This window comes from Centroberyx gerrardi, chromosome 9 (genome assembly GCF_048128805.1).
Source record: "Centroberyx gerrardi isolate f3 chromosome 9, fCenGer3.hap1.cur.20231027, whole genome shotgun sequence".
NCBI classification, from domain to species: Eukaryota; Metazoa; Chordata; class Actinopteri; order Beryciformes; family Berycidae; genus Centroberyx; species Centroberyx gerrardi.
In genome coordinates, this window is record NC_136005.1 from 25,722,517 (window position 1) to 25,740,395 (window position 17,879).

A 17,879-nucleotide genomic window follows, 5' to 3' on the forward strand; every position below is an offset into this window, starting at 1 on the left:
ATCATGATTCATCTTCTAATTGATAATTCAATTATATGTTGATGGGCTAGAAGCTGAACCCAGCACCCTATTGATGAGAAATAATTTCCCAGAATCTTCTGCCATGGATTTGGCAGCCTGCACACACACACACACACACACACACACACACACACTACTTTAACATTTTCAAACATTCACCCTGCATAGTAAGATATTTTGAATGACTATTCTGTCCCTGTGTCCCATGGTACAAACCAGGACTAGTCTGGATCTGTTTCTAAGCCGAGCCATACTGGACTGGACTGGACTCGGCCATAATGCCATGATAACAGCCAGTGCAACAACATTATGTAACAGCTAACAATCACTGGCGTAGACTACAGACTCTGTGTGTGTATTTTTGTGTGTGTGCTTGTTTGTTTATATTTACACGTTTGTTCTTTTGGCCTTTTCACGTCACACAAGGCCACACACACACCACACACATTCAAATATCAATGTTATATAAGCGTGCAGTCTGACATGGTGTGTCAATGGAGCCACCAGCTGACAGACCGACTGGATTTGTCTGCCTGTCAATGACACACACACACACACACACACACACACAGCCATACACAAAGACAAACACACACAAGTCAAACTGCAGTGTAAACTAGGGCTCAGGTTAAGGCTAGACCAGGAAACAGAGTGGTTAGGGTGAGCGTAAGCTAATGGTAGACAGGTTAACTTTAGGCAGGAACAGTGAGTTAGGTAAAGTCAGCATAAAGGTCATTGCGAGCATCAACTAAAACGTTTTCATCAGCTGAAAAAATTGCAGATTCAACTAGGCTTGAGTTCGCAGTCAAGAAACTTTAGATCAGAAAAATCAGGTAAGGCAGCATAGCTTTAGTTATTCAGATAGAGAACAAACCCTCAGAGGCCTCACAGAATCATAAATGCATGATGTAAAGTATTGCAAAGTTGCTGTGTCTAACATAGTTTACCACCAAACCTTCCAAACCAAACTTTTACTGACTATATTTCTGGGGACAAAGTGGAGCAATGACTCATATTATTATTCGGTCAATGAGATTAGATGTAGGTCACCAAACTATTTTGCACAGACAGACACACTTTAGAGAGAACATTGGAGAGAGATGTGACTTCTGTTTTTTTCACATTTTTTAATATATGGCTTTCAAATCCATTCCAGGTGATTTTTTGCATCACTTTGTCAGGGTTAAGGGTTAAATTTCCCCTTGGGCTGCCTATGCCAAAAATGTATGCACTTATAGTATTGTAAAGCCCAAAAAAGTGTGAAATGCCTTAGAATAGTTGTAATAATAACATGCCATATCAGTTTTATGCAGTATTATAGTCTAATCAGCTTCTCTCTCTATCTTACTCTCTCATTTTCCCCTTTATAATACACTCACACACATACACTCACACACACACACACACACGCACACACACACACACAGATCACACAGAACAGCTGCAACTGTCAGCAGGTCCTCACTACTCCTCAACATCCATTCACTACACAACATAATTTGCTTTTTCGCATTCTATTCTCAGTCTCTGTCTTATGTGTGTTTGTGTGCGTGTTTATATTTGTGTGTGTCTGTCTGCACCCTCTGCTCCTCATTACTGCTGTTCAGCGGGCAGATTTGACTCCGCCCACAATACCCATAATCCCTCTGATCCCCCTCTCCCCTATCCTCCCTCGCTCTCATCCATCCTCTCCCTCTTTCTGCCTTTCCCCCTTTTCCTCCTCCCCTCTCCCTGTCTGTTCCCATGTGGGATCAAGCATCTACAGCTTGACTGACAGAGTGACAGACAGTTGGAGATGTGAGGGGGAGAGAGAGAGAGAGAGAGAGGAGAGAGAGAGAGAGAGAGAGGTAGAGATTAGTGTAGAGGGACAGTGCTGCTGTTGCTGCTCTGTTCTGCTCTCTGATGCTGTGAACTCCGGGTGGACTGTCCATTTGGTTGGCTGGCTTGTTTGTTGGTTGGTTGGTTGTTCGGTTGACTTTTTTGGCTGCAGAACGAGACTGGAGCTTCAGACTTTACACTGTGGACTGTTTAGCTCACAGCTGGTTCGTGGGAGAACGACTCGAGCTGCAGACGGTGGATTGGCGAGCGCTGAATCCAGTCTGGAGAGGAAGTGAGAGGGGATAGGGCAAAGAGGAGTGGAGGCAGGGAGGAGAGGTATAGGGGGAGCAGGGATGGTCCTGGGGCTCCCCTCGCGGTCGGCTCGGTGGATATGAGGAGAAAACGACACCTTGGGGCGGTGGACGGGCTAGCTTGAGATATCCCGGCCAACTGGCGACATTTGACCTTTGCTTTGCCTTCGGGCCCCGAGTAGAACGGGAATATTTAGGTGGAAGAAGAAGAAGAAGAAGAGGAGAGATACCATGGATCATCTTTAGTTCTAGCTCCTTTAGCAGTGATCTATCCAGACAGGGGGCTGTAGAAGGAGGCCAGGGAGATAGAGGAGATCGGGCACACAGGAGAACAGCTGGGGAAAGAAACAGGACAGTGGGAGGAGGAGGAGGAGGAGAGAGGAGACATTTGTGGTAGAAAGGATAGAGGAGAGGAGGGGAGATTGCATGTATTGTGTCTTGCTTGTTGAGGATGCATCACTTCAGAATGTAGCAGTTTGGATGTTGATTTGCACAGCTGTTGACAGGACTGGAAAGTGCAGTAGGCAGTGTAATATAGTATTGTAGTATTAGACATCAGAGGACAGAGTTCAGCACAGTATTGAATAGTAGAGGACAATATACTACGATATAGCAGGGTATCATAATACTATCTAGTCTATCTATTACAGTACAGTCGATGGGCATTGCAATATAGTGCTTTATATTGTAGTACAGTATCATAGTTCAATATACTATGATATAGCAAAGTAGCAGGGTATTATAACACAATCTAGTACATTACAGAACGGTTGCAGTGTAGTACATCATAGTACCATCCAATATTAGGGCAGTGCAGTATGTCATGCGGTGTACGCAGTCGCTCCATGGTGGTAATCTGTAGCAGATGTACTCAACATGCTGTACCAAAACGTGAGACGAGTAAGTCATTATCACAGCTTTGTGTGTGTGTGTGTTTGTGTGTGTGTGTGGGTATAGATGTGTTAATGAGACTTTTACATCAAAGCTCAACCAAAACACTTGGTCAGAAGCATAAATCCTAAATAGTGTGATGTAAACAACTAATTAGAGTTGGGTTATTTTAGGTTTATCTTTGCCTTGCTGCATTTTGCCTTTGTGTGGGGAAAGTGTGTGTGTGTGTGTGTGTGTGTCTGTGTGTGTGTTTCGAAAGTTTTACAGCATCCTTCAACAGCAATGCTTGTTGAAATGTGTCTGTTTTCATTGTGATATCCATATGAACTAACTTCTAATAACTCTGCTCTTCTCTTCTGCAGGCCAACCCCCCTCCAGTGGTGGTCAATACCGACAGCATCGACACTCCCCCATATGTGAGTACAGGTTCACCTTAAATATACCCTCAATAACACCAAATTGACACCTCCACCCTACTGTTTACCCTGCACCCTGTTTATACTGGTGGCCAGTTCAGGGCACTCTCGGCCAATTCCAGATACACACTCTTTGATGCAGTTTCCAGTCTTATAAAGTAATTATGGAAGAGTTTCCTGACAAAAGGCAAGTGATGTCAACCATACATATTCCAGAAGCTAAGAATTACATTGCATACCAAAGTGTGTGTGTATACAACCTCAAAGGGAACACAACAGTCACTACCTTAAATAGTTGATTAGGCCTGGCATGGCACTCTGTTTTACTGTACAATTACAATGTGTACACTCTGTAAATAACTACAGTAAGTAACTTCTACTCTGTAAATATCTACAGTAATTCTAGTAACTTCTACTCTGTAAATAACTACAGTAATTTTAGCCTCATACCGTAATGCTTGTCAAATCTTTTAGCTGTGAAAAGCTACAGTAGGCTAATGGCTACAGTAAAAGTTGGGAATCACTTCTACCCTGTAAATAGCTACAGTAATGTGAATATAAGTATCTAGAGTAATGCTAGTCGCTTCTTCGTTTCAGACAGAAAGCTCAACCCAGAATTAGAAGCATGCAGAGCCATTTTACTGGTAGCCAGCTGCCAGAGAGAGTCAGTGTATGTAATTGTTAGATAAGTTTATTATGTAATTACTGTGGAATCCCTGGTGCGCTGCCTGGAGCACCACACAGGGAGACAGACATTTCTCTCTGGCAGATTTCACTGAACATTTCACTGAACAATTTCACTGATATGATTGGTGACTGTTATCCCCTTCCAACGAAATGTGATCGGTACAAAACCCAGTCACACGCAACAAATACAGTAAAATGCAGTTCACTTTCAGTGCAGTACGACTTATGAAAACCAATAATCAATTGATGCAGAGGAGACAGTGCGTAATGCCATGCCACTGACGTGTGTGGGTTCATTTGTAATTTGATGGTTGTATGTGGGGAAAAGTCAGTCGCACAAGCCCATACAGAAACAACAACATAGTAATTATTCCCAAATAATCATTTAATAACAATAAGAAATTATGTAATTTAGGGTTGATAGTAGGCTCTGATAGTACTATTAATGTAGTATGTATTGTATGTAGTATGGGTGGCCGCAGTGGGAATTGAGCCCCCAGCAGTATTAGTGCCATGCTCATCAATTTTCCCAGAATAATTTGGGGGTCCATTTTTATCTTCCTGTGACCTACAACTGGGTGCCAATCCAGTGCTTCAAAACCACTGTCCTCAGCCAGTCTGAATATATTGTATATATACTGTATATATACAGTGTATGATAGTTAATAGTAGATATGCATGCTGGCTGATGGTAGATTCTGTCTTGTATTTGAAAGGGCACGAATACAAAATCTAAACTAATCTGACTGCATAGAGACACAGATTACAGCCAATGGGATTATATGGGCCATTGGGATGCCACTCGACTGCTGCGTGTCTGTGTGTGTGTGTGTGTGTGTGTGTCTGTGTGTGTGTGTGTGTGCGTGTGTGTGCGTGCCTACAGTAGCTATAGCATGGGGGGTGGTGCAGTAGGCAGAAAGAAGACACTCATCCCCCCCACTATAAGCCTAGTGGAAAACAAAACGTATAATACTCTATTCAGATCAGATTTAATACGGTGTGCTGTACATTCAGTCAGCAGATGCAGATGTTAATATCTTATTTTATACTACAGGCTGAGCAGTATGATTGGCTCAGAGGCATTCCAGCAGGGATGTTATTAAATTTGACGTCAGAGGTACATCGTCATTAAAGTATGCATAATGCTTTTAATCTCTCCGATTCATGCGTCATTCATACATTATCAAATGCCTAAATTCATTATTTAAATGTTAGGTACAAATTCTGGTACTAGTTGAAGATTTTGTTGGAGTTATATTACTGTTGGAGTTAATGTGCAGAATTACCTGATGAGTGCATTAACAGTCTGTTCTTGTGTATTCATGCTGGCAAGGAAGAATAAATTCAGCTACTCTTGGAGGCAGATGGATGTTCTAAAAAAAATGTCTTTGCTGGTACAGAAAATCCAACGCAACATAATCTTGTTGCCCAGAAACAGTGATACATTTGTTAAAGCTGTGATACACAAGAAATGTTTCTGGCAACTGATGTGACACACAGAGCAAAACAGAATAGAAATTATTTGGGTAACTAATTTTACCATACAATCAAATCCCAGTACTGCATATTATTGCCCTGACTTCCCCTCATACATTGAAAGATTGCTTTCTTTTGTCTTATTTTGTTTGGTTTTATTTTGCAGCTCAGACCAGACAGAGGAATGTTACTTTTTTCATAGCCATGAAATGACTATGTGAAGTTAATGCAGTGAATATCAAACAGTTCAGTCTATTTTTTGTTTGAACCCACCCAGTTTGAACTCTCTGAACAACTACGACTCAGTGTTTTAATTCTCCATGTATTACATATTTCTCTTTCCCTCTGTCTCTCTCTGTCGCTCTCTCTCTCTCTCTGTCTCTCTCTCTCTGCCTGTGTGTCTCTCTCTCTGACAGGTCAATGGTACAGAAGCAGACTATGAGTATGAAGAGATCACGCTGGAGCGGGTAAAACTACACCTACACTGAAGACAAATCAACAACTTACATGCCCATTCTACATGCATGTACCCAGTCACACACACACTCATCAACAGCACCACTCTCTCCCTTCTCTCCTCTCCTGGACTCTTCTCTGCCGTAATCGCACTAAAAGCATCATCAGTTGTCAGCGGTCTTGGGAGCACGCCACAGCTCGCCCTGTCTATTTTAAACCAGGAGAAAAGCGCTGAGACAAAGATAGGACTCGCAAGGTGGACACGCAAACTTAGTGTGCTGAGAAGGTGCTAGGAAACCAAAAAATGCTCCTTCTAAGGGATTGTGACAGGTTGAGGTAGTTGTTCATCTTTTTTGGGAATAGACTGTTTTCAGAGTTGCTTATAAATTTGAATGAGCTGCTGTTGGCATAGGGGGTTTTCAGCACTGGATTTAGTAAGCTCTCGTCTAATCCACAGGTACCATCAGTATCCTCAAGCTGTCTGGGTGTTATTCTGTCTTTAGATTTAATTCAGTAGCCATCAGGAAAAACACTATTGTGAAAAACTAAAGTAAAAAAACAAAAAAACATGATTCTGGGCAAGCATGAATTATGCTAAACATAATCAGTTACACAAAATCTGACATTAGACACGCATTAGCGTGTCTATGATTTGATTATAGTGTGTTCAAATTGTCATATAGCCTGTTGATAGTTTTAACATATCGCAGGCTGCAAAATACATTACTGTTTGGACTGTAAGTGACTTTATTTCCTATTTAGACTTCAAAATTATCAAATTATGTCAGGATATTTTAGTAGTGGAGGCTAAACCCAAAACTAAAACCCTGAACTTAATTTACAAAACTTTTCATTTTCAGTTTACCACCTTTTTAGGCTGACAGAAATCTTTATGAGGTAAATTAATTGTAAAGGCTACATCATCATAACTAGTATCAAACGGATGTACGTTATGTGAAGATAGGATCTTGTAAGGAAACAAAATCATAAATTAATTATTTTCTGAAAGTATAATTGATTATTGTTTATATTGGTAGTTTACCCAACATTTTATCAATCTCTGCCTCACTGATTTTAAGTCAACCTCATTTTGTTTCAGAAAAATCTTTGTTTCTGATATATTTATTCATTTTAAAAAATAATCATGAAAGAAGAAAAACAACAGTTTGATAACAGTTAAACTTGTTTCAGTTAAATGACTTGAAGCAAGTTATATTATCATAAAACAAGTGAAATTCCTTGACTCCAGTGCAGATAGATTAAGTCTGAAAACAAGATAGAATTACTTGATGAGTGTGCCATGTTTACTCCATCAGCTCTGTGATAACCATCTTACCATTTCTCTCCTCTCCCTCCATCTCTCCATTTACTGAATCCCACCCTCGGTCTGTCTAAACTGACCCTCTTTTCCTGTCCTTTCCATTCTTCTCTGATTCCCTCTCATTATTTCCCCTTTTCTCTCACCCTGGGGCTTTCTCTCTGTCTTTATGTCTTTCTGTCTCTCTCTTTCTGTCGCTCTCTCTCTCTTGCTCTCTCTCTTTATCTCTATCTCTATCTGTATCTGTCGTTCTATTCTCCTGTGACCTGGTTCTGTCTGCTTGAGTGGCTTTGCTTTAAAGACACTATGGACACATACACACACACACACACACACACACACACACACACACATTACTAGTTTTATACCCAGTAAGAAAGCATGAGAGAGTGAGAGAAAGAGAGAGAGCAATGGCTGTAGATTGGTAATGTGTAGTATGGTAATGAGTGAGATTGGAGAGGTGATGTGCTAGATTTTGCTAACAGGAAGCTGTAATCCAGTGAACCAAATCATCCCAGTCTGATTATCAGCTTCTTATGTAACCAACTTAACTCTGTCTGTGTGACGTTGTCATTATGACGTGTATTTATTACTGAAAATCATCTTTAAATATCAGTTTCATATTTTTAACCAACTCTCTGGTCTGGGAGGGAGTGATGACGATATCTCTCTCTAGATATTTTGGTTTATGGCCAGGCAGAGATATTGGAACACCAATATTATCAAATCAGTTCTGCTTAAAATATTGTTTTGGTCTTACATTGCCGTCACCACATTCACAGTGACTCTATCATTAATGCTAGATTATCAGAGCTTCCTGCGTCACAATTTGTTATTAAACAGTAATTTGATTGAGCGATATGTGGAAAGGTCATCTTTTTCACCATGGAAATACATTATGTGTGTGTGTGTGTGTGTGTGTGTGTGTGTGTGCGTAGGGTAACTCAGGCCTGGGGTTCAGTATTGCAGGGGGGACTGATAACCCCCACATCGGAGAAGACCCCTCCATCTTCATCACCAAGATTATACCTGGAGGGGCTGCAGCCCAGGATGGACGACTCAGGTACACACACACGCACACACACAGAAGTCAAGTCTTTAAATTAGATATTTGGCGCTGGTCCTCTAGTTACAGGAGGAGGAATAGTTACACATTTACTGATCCTGGGTGATTTTTGTAGCCTGTAGCAACACTTGGTACATTCAAATCAGATATTCAGCTATTAAAAGAAACAATCGAACATAGATGCTGACAAAAATTGGCAGTGGAAATTGCATCATCATACGTCAAGGTATATTCAAAGAGGTCATGGTGAACGACCCTATCGTGTACGTTCAAGAGGAGATGTGTATAACTTGACTTCACCATTAATCTCCCTGTGCAGGACAAATGACTCTACATGTGACTTTGCTCTCCAGGGTGAATGACTGTATAGTGCGGGTGAACGAGGCAGACGTCAGGGAGGTGACCCACAGCGGGGCCGTGGAGGCGCTGAAGGAGGCGGGAGGTCTGGTCAGGCTGTACATACGACGCAGGAGGAGCCTCAGCGAGCGAGTCATGGACATCAAACTGGTCAAAGGGCCCAAAGGTGAGAACATACTATCAAAAACAACAGGATACAGCAGGGACAAAAAAATAGAATAGAAGCACGGAAAACACAAGCATGAGATGGTAATTCAGAAATATCATCTGTTTTTATTGTTCCTTTCTCTCTCTCTCAGGTTTAGGGTTCAGTATAGCAGGTGGAGTTGGAAACCAACATGTCCCAGGCGACAACAGCATCTATGTGACCAAGATCATCGAGGGAGGGGCCGCACACAAAGATGGACGGCTACAGATAGGGGACAAACTTATGGCTGTAAGAAACACCTTTTATTTTTACGTCTTCTCTCTCCTCCTTCTTCGCCACACTTCCCCTACTCGGTTATAAACTTAAGAAAGCTGTTCTGTTTATCGGGCTGCCCTCCTTTCGAGGACGCCATGGACCGTTTCTCTATCACTTTATCATGCAAATTAATATATGTTCTGATTGATTCAAAATGTATACACTGAAATAGATTACGGGGTACATCAAAGATCTATGTGCACCTATAAGGTCAGAAAGATTACCACTGAGGAATAGGTTGAAAATGAAATATATTTAATGTTCTGTGGTGCTTTCTATGAGAGCTGAGAAGTTTGCTTTATAGAACAATTTCCAAATATATAATGAATCCAGCTTAATAGCTCCAAATATGTAATGAATATCCCTTAACAGCCTTAGTAACGCCAAATATGAAATGAATGTCCCTTAATAACACCAAATGTGTAATTAATCCCACTTAACATTACCAAATTTATAATGAGTCCTCCTTGGTTGAACTTGAAATTGAAAAGTGAGCAGAAACAAGAGTTGTCATTTCCATTACTCCCCTTATTAAATTTGATCATATTACCTAGTATATCTTAGTGATATATACTAAGAATAAATGAGGTGTATTAGAATTGGTCAGAGCTACAGGGTATGATGTATCAGATGGCTGCTCTCCTGTTCTGCCTCCCAGTCTGTTAAAAATCCTGTCAGTCGTGTCTGAAATATCGCGTCTGATGAACAGATGAAAGAACAAATGCATGGAAGCTGATCCATAGTCCTCCCCTGATTTTATTATGGGGGGAAAAAAGTTAAAGTCCCATTCTGACTTGACCTGATTTGCTTTGATTTGTTTTATGACATTTTCATAGACATAAATGTGTGTGTTGCCACTCTACACAATAGTGATTCAACCTAATAGCCAGTTCATGAAAGCTTTTACATTTGCTGCTCTAAAAAGGTTTAGTGCACATGAAGTAATGCGTTCTATGTTTCCGGTTTGTTTGGAAAATGCCTTTGTGTATCTGTGAGTATATGTTGCCTGTGTGTTTATGTGTGTGTGTGTGTACATACTGTACATATAAGGGTATATGTCTTTGCGTGTCCCAGGTGAACAGCGCCTGTTTGGAGGAGGTGACTCACGAGGAGGCGGTGTCTGCTCTGAAGTCGACTCCAGACGTTGTGTACCTCCGTGTGGCCAAACACACCTCCCTCTTTATCAATGACAGCTTCCCCCCGCCTGACGTCACTAACTGTGAGTACGCCCACACACATGCATACACACATGCTACATACGACTTTCCTCCACTTGATATCACCAACTGTAAGCAGGGATGTAGTGTTGGGTAAACCCAGCCAAACTCACTATATACCTTTTTTATTTGCAAGAATAGTTTACGCACCTTCTTAGGCTTACGTAAATCTTTAGAATCTAAATTCATAGTATACATTATAGTAATTAGCATCAAACTGATTGGAGGATTGGGAAGGAAGGAAGGGCTTTTAAAGAAAAAAGCATAAATTAATGTTTTTCTGAAACTATAATTGTTTTTTGTTTATATTCGTGGCTGTTTGCCTTATGATGATCACAGACAGGTGGTCATGGTTTACCCACCTTTTTACTTACCACTACATAACTGATTGTAAGTGTCCTGTGATGTTACACAGATCTATGAATATGATATGAAACAACCCAAAGCCTTGTGTCTATAAAAGCCGACGGGTCTGGAACGAGACACCAGAAAGCTCGCAGCGCGACACTTGAGCCACGATACAATAGTAATGTGATTTATTTTTTATGGAAAGCACTGGTATGATTTAGCTTTTGGCTCATTACGTAACATCGGTTTGAGCCATCCAGATTGTGTTGGCTCTCATTGCACTCTTTGCAAAATCAAAAACAACTTAGAGAGAAACAGTGTTTGCTTGAATGTGGTAACCATCACTACACCCAAGAGGAGGAAACATTTTTAGGAGCAGGCTGTTGTCTAATTCTAAGGAACAGCAAGGAACACAAGCTGTTGGTTGAAGGTTTTGCTCAGGGCGGGTGTAAACAAAGCTTTCATTTTCCATTACATTGTAGGCTTTTAACTGAGACTCTTACTTACTATGGGTAAGTAAGCGACGTACTATGAGTGCAACAGCAGAAGAAGATTGACTTCCCAGATTGCCAACATTACAAGCAACTAGTAGTAAGGAAAGCAAGGATCAAAGCAACAACACCAAACTCAGGAGTTTTCCCATATAATAGATAAGTGGTAGAGAGATAAACAAAAGCCAGGCATTTCAGGTACACATATGTATCTATGATGAGTTTTCAATTCAAGGAATAGGAAGTAACTGCAGTCCTGATTACATCAAGGCAAGACGAAGCTTGTCAAAACCTTTGTGTCCACATGAAAATGAAAATGATCATTTGATTTCCTCATATATGTCCATTTTAATCATACTGGTTCTAGTCGAGTTCTAGTCCATTTAAGTTAGTTAAAAATACTAAATATTAATGTTAAAAAGTATACGTCATGGTGATCACATCATACAGGCAGTGTTAAATTTGTTATATAACCATCTGATAATAAACCATCTGAGATAATTTGGTCCACTGGATTATAGCCTCTTGTCACCACTCCATATCAACACATTACCAAACTACATGTAATATATCACTTCTCCAAATTTCAGTCATTACTACCAAACTACATCTAATACATCACCTCTCAAATCACACATTACCAAACTGTTAATGCACTGTGTGAGATTTGGTGGTGTGATTGATGCAGTCTACATCTACAATTATCTCTCTCTCACACACTATCGCTCTCTCTCTCTCTCTCTCTCTCTCTCTCTCAGTCTCTCTCTCACACACACACACACAGACAGGCACATACATTGTATGACGGTCACCACCAGTACGTTATTGATTGAGTTAGATGTACTGTGTTCTCCATGGACTTCTCATGTAACTATACATTTATTACTATTGATCCAAAACATGGGCTCTAATCACGTGTGTGTGTGTGTGTGTGTGTGTGTGTGTATAATTCAAGATACATGTCTCTTTAATTCAGCTTTTTACCGGCGCAAAATTATGCATCATGTTTAGCTGTCGGGAGTGGGAAATCCAGTAATATCTATGTAAACAGAGCCAGTCAAGGGCCGACAGTGTTTCAAAGGGGGCACAATACTTAAAGTACAGGTTAGGCTTTTGAAAATCACACGTTAAATGATATTTCAGGTATAACGGTATATAAACAGTTATGTGAAAATGCTTGTGTGTTTTTCTTCCAGCCTACTCCCCCCACCAGGACAACCATATAAGCCCCTCCTACATGGGTGGCAGCCAGTCTGTAAGCCCCGCCCCTTTGACAACACCCAGATACTCACCGCTGCCCAGGGGTATGATTGGAGACGACGATGTCCCCAGGTGAGACCTCTCACACACACACACACACACACACACACACACACACGTACTTTATTATGGGACAGCACAGAAAACAGGTCTTTCCAAAACCACTTTTGAACCAAACCATTCCTCGGGGCGATCATGCCAAGCATATATCATTATTTATTTGACAAATGCATTTCCATCGCTATTTATTGCATAGTTTATCGACAAAAGAATATTTCCACTTCAGGCAAGTGTTAAAACTGTTGAAATATTGAGGACATTTCCAGTTTCCAATTAGCTTTTCTAATTCACCAAAAATATTTGGATGGAAACCCAGCTGATGCTTTATTCATTGCTGGGGCAGAAGCCAAGCTGCTCTTCTTCTCTCATCTCTTCTTCTTCATGGCTCATCTCATGTCCAGCTCTCAGATCTTTAGTGGCCCTCAAGGAGATCCTGGAGCCCCAGGTTGGGAAACAGACTCCTAGAAAACCCAACATACACTCAATGACCTCTATCACCTCATCTCTGCTCACTATGCTGTGTGTGTGTGTGTGTGTGTGTGTGTGTGTGTGTTTGTGTGTGTGAGTTTGGCAGTAAGAGGCAGATGGCAGTGAGAGTGTTGTCTGGGAATGTAGGCTGAGGTCACACACATGCGCAAACACACAGACACACACACACACCAACACACACACATTCTCACAGCGCTGCTCTACTGTCTTTAATCCAGTTTAATGGAGGGATTACAGCCTATCACAACCCTCGTCACTCAACTGGCATCACCGTGGTTACCGAAATATGACTCATTCCGTCACAACCCCGTGGGCCAATCAGAGCGCTTCGATTATGATAAATCTGATAAGCCTCATATTGACTGCGGAACGGTCATTTTGATGTCTGTCTTTCTCCTCTAATTCTTTCTTTCTTCCTCTCACTCTGTATGTTTCTCTTTCTCCCTCTCCCTCTCAGACCATCTCTCTCTCTCTCTCTCTCTCTCTCTGGTTAGTTTGTCATGCAATAGAGGGATTGTGGGTTTTAATAAATGTACACCAAGTGTGCAAAATATTAACAACATCTGCTCTCTCCGTGAAACAGACTGAGCAGATGATTCCAGGTGAAACTTACGATCCCTCATTGATTTCACCTGTTCAATTCATTTCAGTCATGAAGGAGAGGAGATTCAGCATTGAGGAAATTTTGAAACATGCAAATCCAGTATTCGGAAGGTGTTTCTCATGTCACAGTGTATTTTTGTGTTGAGTTTATCTAAAAATTACCAAATCCTATTGATACTGATAATTACATAGATTTCAGTACATTGGATAGTGGGGTTGAGCCACCCTGCCTAGAGGAGCCTAAAAAGAATTTCATTAGTATTGGTTTCAGCAAAGACTTTTAGTGTCACATGGTCTAAATGTTGTTTCACAGGCTTTTCCAACAAACATATTTCTGGAGGAAACATTGATTTAAATTTTAGGCCTGACACTCTTGGAGCATTTTACAGGAAGCGCAAACAGCAGATTAACATTATCGTATCATCATGATTGCAAGTAGAAAAGGATAGTTGCATATCCTTCTAGAAGTTGGAGTAAGGGCAGCAAGGTGGCTCAATGGTTAGCACTGTTGCCTCGCAGCATAAAGGACCCGCATTCGATCCCCAGCTGTTTTTGTGTGGAGTACGCATGTTCTCCCTGTTTGTGCATGGGGTTCTTCCGGGTGCTTGAGTGGATTGGAGACTCTAAATTGCCCATAAGTATGAATGTGAGTCTGAATAAGTGTCTGGTCACCTGTGATGGACAGGTGATCTGTCCAGGGCAGTAGTTGTTGAGGGAGGAGAGAACATTTCTCATTCACTTTCCCCTTCATATTTTCCCTTTCGGTCCAAAGATTCAAACCTGTGACCTTCCAATAACAAGCCCACTTCTCTGACTATGTAGTGCAAAGTGCAGTGCTGCAAATGCTGTTACTTGAGTATTTTAAAGAAAAGGCTGATTTAGATTTTAGATTTGTGTGTGTGTGCAAAGGAAATAGGCAAAATGATAATGATTATTTATTCTTTTTTATTTATTTATTTATTTATTTTTACATATATCAGTAGTAACAATTTTCTTACTGCGGTGGCCCACCAAAACAGAGACAGTGCAATAGTGACATCTGCTGGTCAATATGGTGAATGATTTTTTGTACCTTTGTACCTCTCATCTCTACCCTGTAGACAATGATGAACGGTGGTGGTTAATTGTTCTTAGGTCTAATTTCTACACACATCACCTGGCCTATAAAATCTCTAATTAAGAATGAGTCTCATGTAATCATTTGTGCTGAACAGATACCATCCCCTATCACCCTAACACTATGTGTTTGTGTGTGTGTGTTTGTGTGTGTGTGTGTGTGTGTGTGTGTGTGTGTGTGTGTGTGTTTCAGGGAGCCCAGGCGGGTGGTGCTGCAGCGGGGGTCTACAGGTCTTGGTTTTAATATTGTTGGAGGGGAGGATGGCGAGGGAATCTTCATCTCCTTTATCCTGGCTGGAGGTCCAGCTGATCTCTGTGGGGAGCTACGCAAGGGAGATCGCATCCTGTCGGTATGAGCTAACACCTAACACATACACATATTGAAAGATATATACTACAACTACTACCAGTACTACTACTACTGCCTCTTATACTACTACTACTACTACATAGGCTATATAGGCTGTATCAAGGGAGACTGCATCGTGTCGGTATGAGCTTATAACTAGTAGATACACATATTAAAAGATACTGTATATACTACTACTGCTGCTACTACCACAACTACTGTGACAAATACTACAACTACTTCTACAAGTACTACTATTGCTACTACTACTTTTAAATCTTACTTAAAGCAAGTCTGGTGTTCTGGAAATGGGGTGAGACTGAATATTAGTCTAAATTAAGGTGGACACTAATAATACCACTATCACTGATAATACTACACATGATTTATTTTGACATTGACCTGGATTTAGTGATATTTCACGTTACTGGAATCATATCACTTCTTACTACACATTACCCGCATTTGAGTTCACAAACAATCAATCACCAATTATGGCTAGCAAGGGATGTGTGTCTGTTTAAGATGTGAATGTTCTAAGTGAAATATAGCTTTAATCTTCATCAGCCAGAATCCAAACAGGACATATGTAGTCTTTAGACAGCAGAACATCAGTGACAGTCTCTATGTATGTGCTATTCCCATAGAAAATTATGAATTTATGTACACAAATTCTAAAATGAAATGGTTTCCATGCATAAAATTGGCATATACAGGCACGCACACACACACACGCAACTGGTTTCCAGTAAGTTATTGATCCAGTTAGATGTACTGTGTTCTCCATGGCCTGCTCATGTCACTATACATTTATTACTATTGATCCAAGACATGGGCTCTAATCGTGTGTGTGTGTGTGTGTGTGTGTGTGTGTGTGTAGGTGAACGGAGTGGACCTGTCCAGTGCGACACATGAGCAGGCAGCTGCAGCTCTGAAGAACGCAGGACAGACCGTTACCATAGTAGCACAGTACAGACCAGAGGGTAAGTACAACGGACACACACAGAATAAGAAAATCCTTTTAATGCTAACAAAGTACTTGAAAATTGAATGATTGGAGATGGTGGGGGAGACAGGCAAAGAGGAATACACACACACACACAGACACACACACACACACACACATAGACAGAGAGAGCTAGACAGAGCCAGGCTTCCCAACCAGCAACACCATGGTTGTTGGATGCTTGTCTAGTGGGAGAGGCTGAGAAGGCCGTAACCTAGGAAACCAGGTTATTGCTGCTGATTGGCTCAACTGATGGGATGCTATCATGGTGGGGGACCTGAGTTATTAAATTTAACACACAAACACACACATACATGCGCATACACACACACAGAGACACACACACATACACACACACACACACACACAGCTAAACAGGGTCAGGTCCCCTGGTTTCTGATTCACTCAAGGAATGCACCTGCTGAAAGAGCATTTTAAATCTCTCTCAGACACTCTGACACTGTAGTGTGTGTGTGTGTGTGTGTGTGTGTGTGTGTGTGTGTGTTTCTGGCATCAGCCATGTATTACTCAGCCAGAGAGGTGCTCCAGGCCAGAGGAATATACTACATCAGGGTATCCCCAGGTCCTTAAAAAGTCTGAGAAGTCTTAAAATAAATAATCTAAATTTAAGGCCTAAAAAGTATTCAGATGTCTTAAAAACAGACATTAGAGGTCTTATGCTTAGAGCTCACCATGCAATAGCAGGCTTCTTTGTTCTGCATGTCCACTCTTAGATTAATACAGAACAGGGTTAGTGGTACAATATGCAGAATAGTATTTTTTTTTTCATTGTGTCTCCTGTACTAAACACAAGCCTGTATATACACGAGGATTCTTTTCCTTGATTCAGGCCAGTTAACAGAACAGAAGTGTACTGGAAGGGCCATGTTCCAAAATACTACAGCACACTGTGATTGACTCTGCCCAGGGTAGATGTAACCATATGTAAACTACACTGTGTGTGTATGTGTGTGTGTGTGTGTGTGTGTGTGTGTGTGTGCGCACGCGTGTGTGGGTGTGTGTTTGTTGCACGTGTGTAAAAGTGTCTGCTAGTGCTCATGTATTATTCAGTTAAAGAGTCAGTCAGGTCAGCGACAGGTAGCAAAGCTCAGTTCCCAGGATATCACTTCATCTGCCACTGAGGAAGCAGAGATCAGTCCTGGAGATGGCTGGAGGTGAGCGAGGTCAGACCGCCAAGGAAGGCAAAGATCAGCCGGCAGAAGACTTGCATGAAAAGGCCTCAGGCTTCTGGAGAAAAGAGGGAATGGGAATCTTTTAACACTGGTTTGAAAATAGGTGTAGACAGGCTAAAAGGAACAGTTGAGAATAACAGAGAAAATGGGCGATATGATCCATGACCACGAGGTGGAAAAGTTTGGAGTTTATGAAAAAAAAGAGAGAAGGCGTTCTCAGAACCCCAAAAGAAATCGAGTCAGAAACTAGAAATTGAAGAATTAGAGGAGGCAGCTCAAAAAAAGCAAAGGTGGAGAGTTTCAGAAAATGAGCAGGAAGGTATCAACAAACTACTAAAAGAGGAGGGAAAAACGGTGTGGAATGAGTCGGAGACAGAAAATTACCCAGAAAGAATACACACAGATAGGGAAAGACATAGAGAGGAAGATATCCCACCAAACAGCAAGAAAGGCAAATGGATATTAGC

General features: G+C 41.2%; 1 protein-coding gene across 2 annotated transcripts in view; it reads left to right on the forward strand.

Annotated features, from left to right (window-relative positions):
- The window catches only part of LOC139923730 (disks large homolog 4-like), a 108,126-nt gene that overhangs the window by 59,057 nt on the left and 31,190 nt on the right, over window positions 1–17,879 (forward strand). For both annotated transcript variants that reach the window (XM_078285449.1, XM_078285450.1), the window contains exons 5-13: window positions 3,404–3,457; window positions 6,037–6,087; window positions 8,333–8,457; window positions 8,814–8,983; window positions 9,117–9,253; window positions 10,355–10,499; window positions 12,533–12,668; window positions 15,058–15,214; window positions 16,094–16,196. In XM_078285449.1, coding sequence (XP_078141575.1) covers window positions 3,404–3,457; window positions 6,037–6,087; window positions 8,333–8,457; window positions 8,814–8,983; window positions 9,117–9,253; window positions 10,355–10,499; window positions 12,533–12,668; window positions 15,058–15,214; window positions 16,094–16,196 — 1,078 coding nt within the window. The remainder of the gene's footprint in view (window positions 1–3,403; window positions 3,458–6,036; window positions 6,088–8,332; window positions 8,458–8,813; window positions 8,984–9,116; window positions 9,254–10,354; window positions 10,500–12,532; window positions 12,669–15,057; window positions 15,215–16,093; window positions 16,197–17,879) is intronic.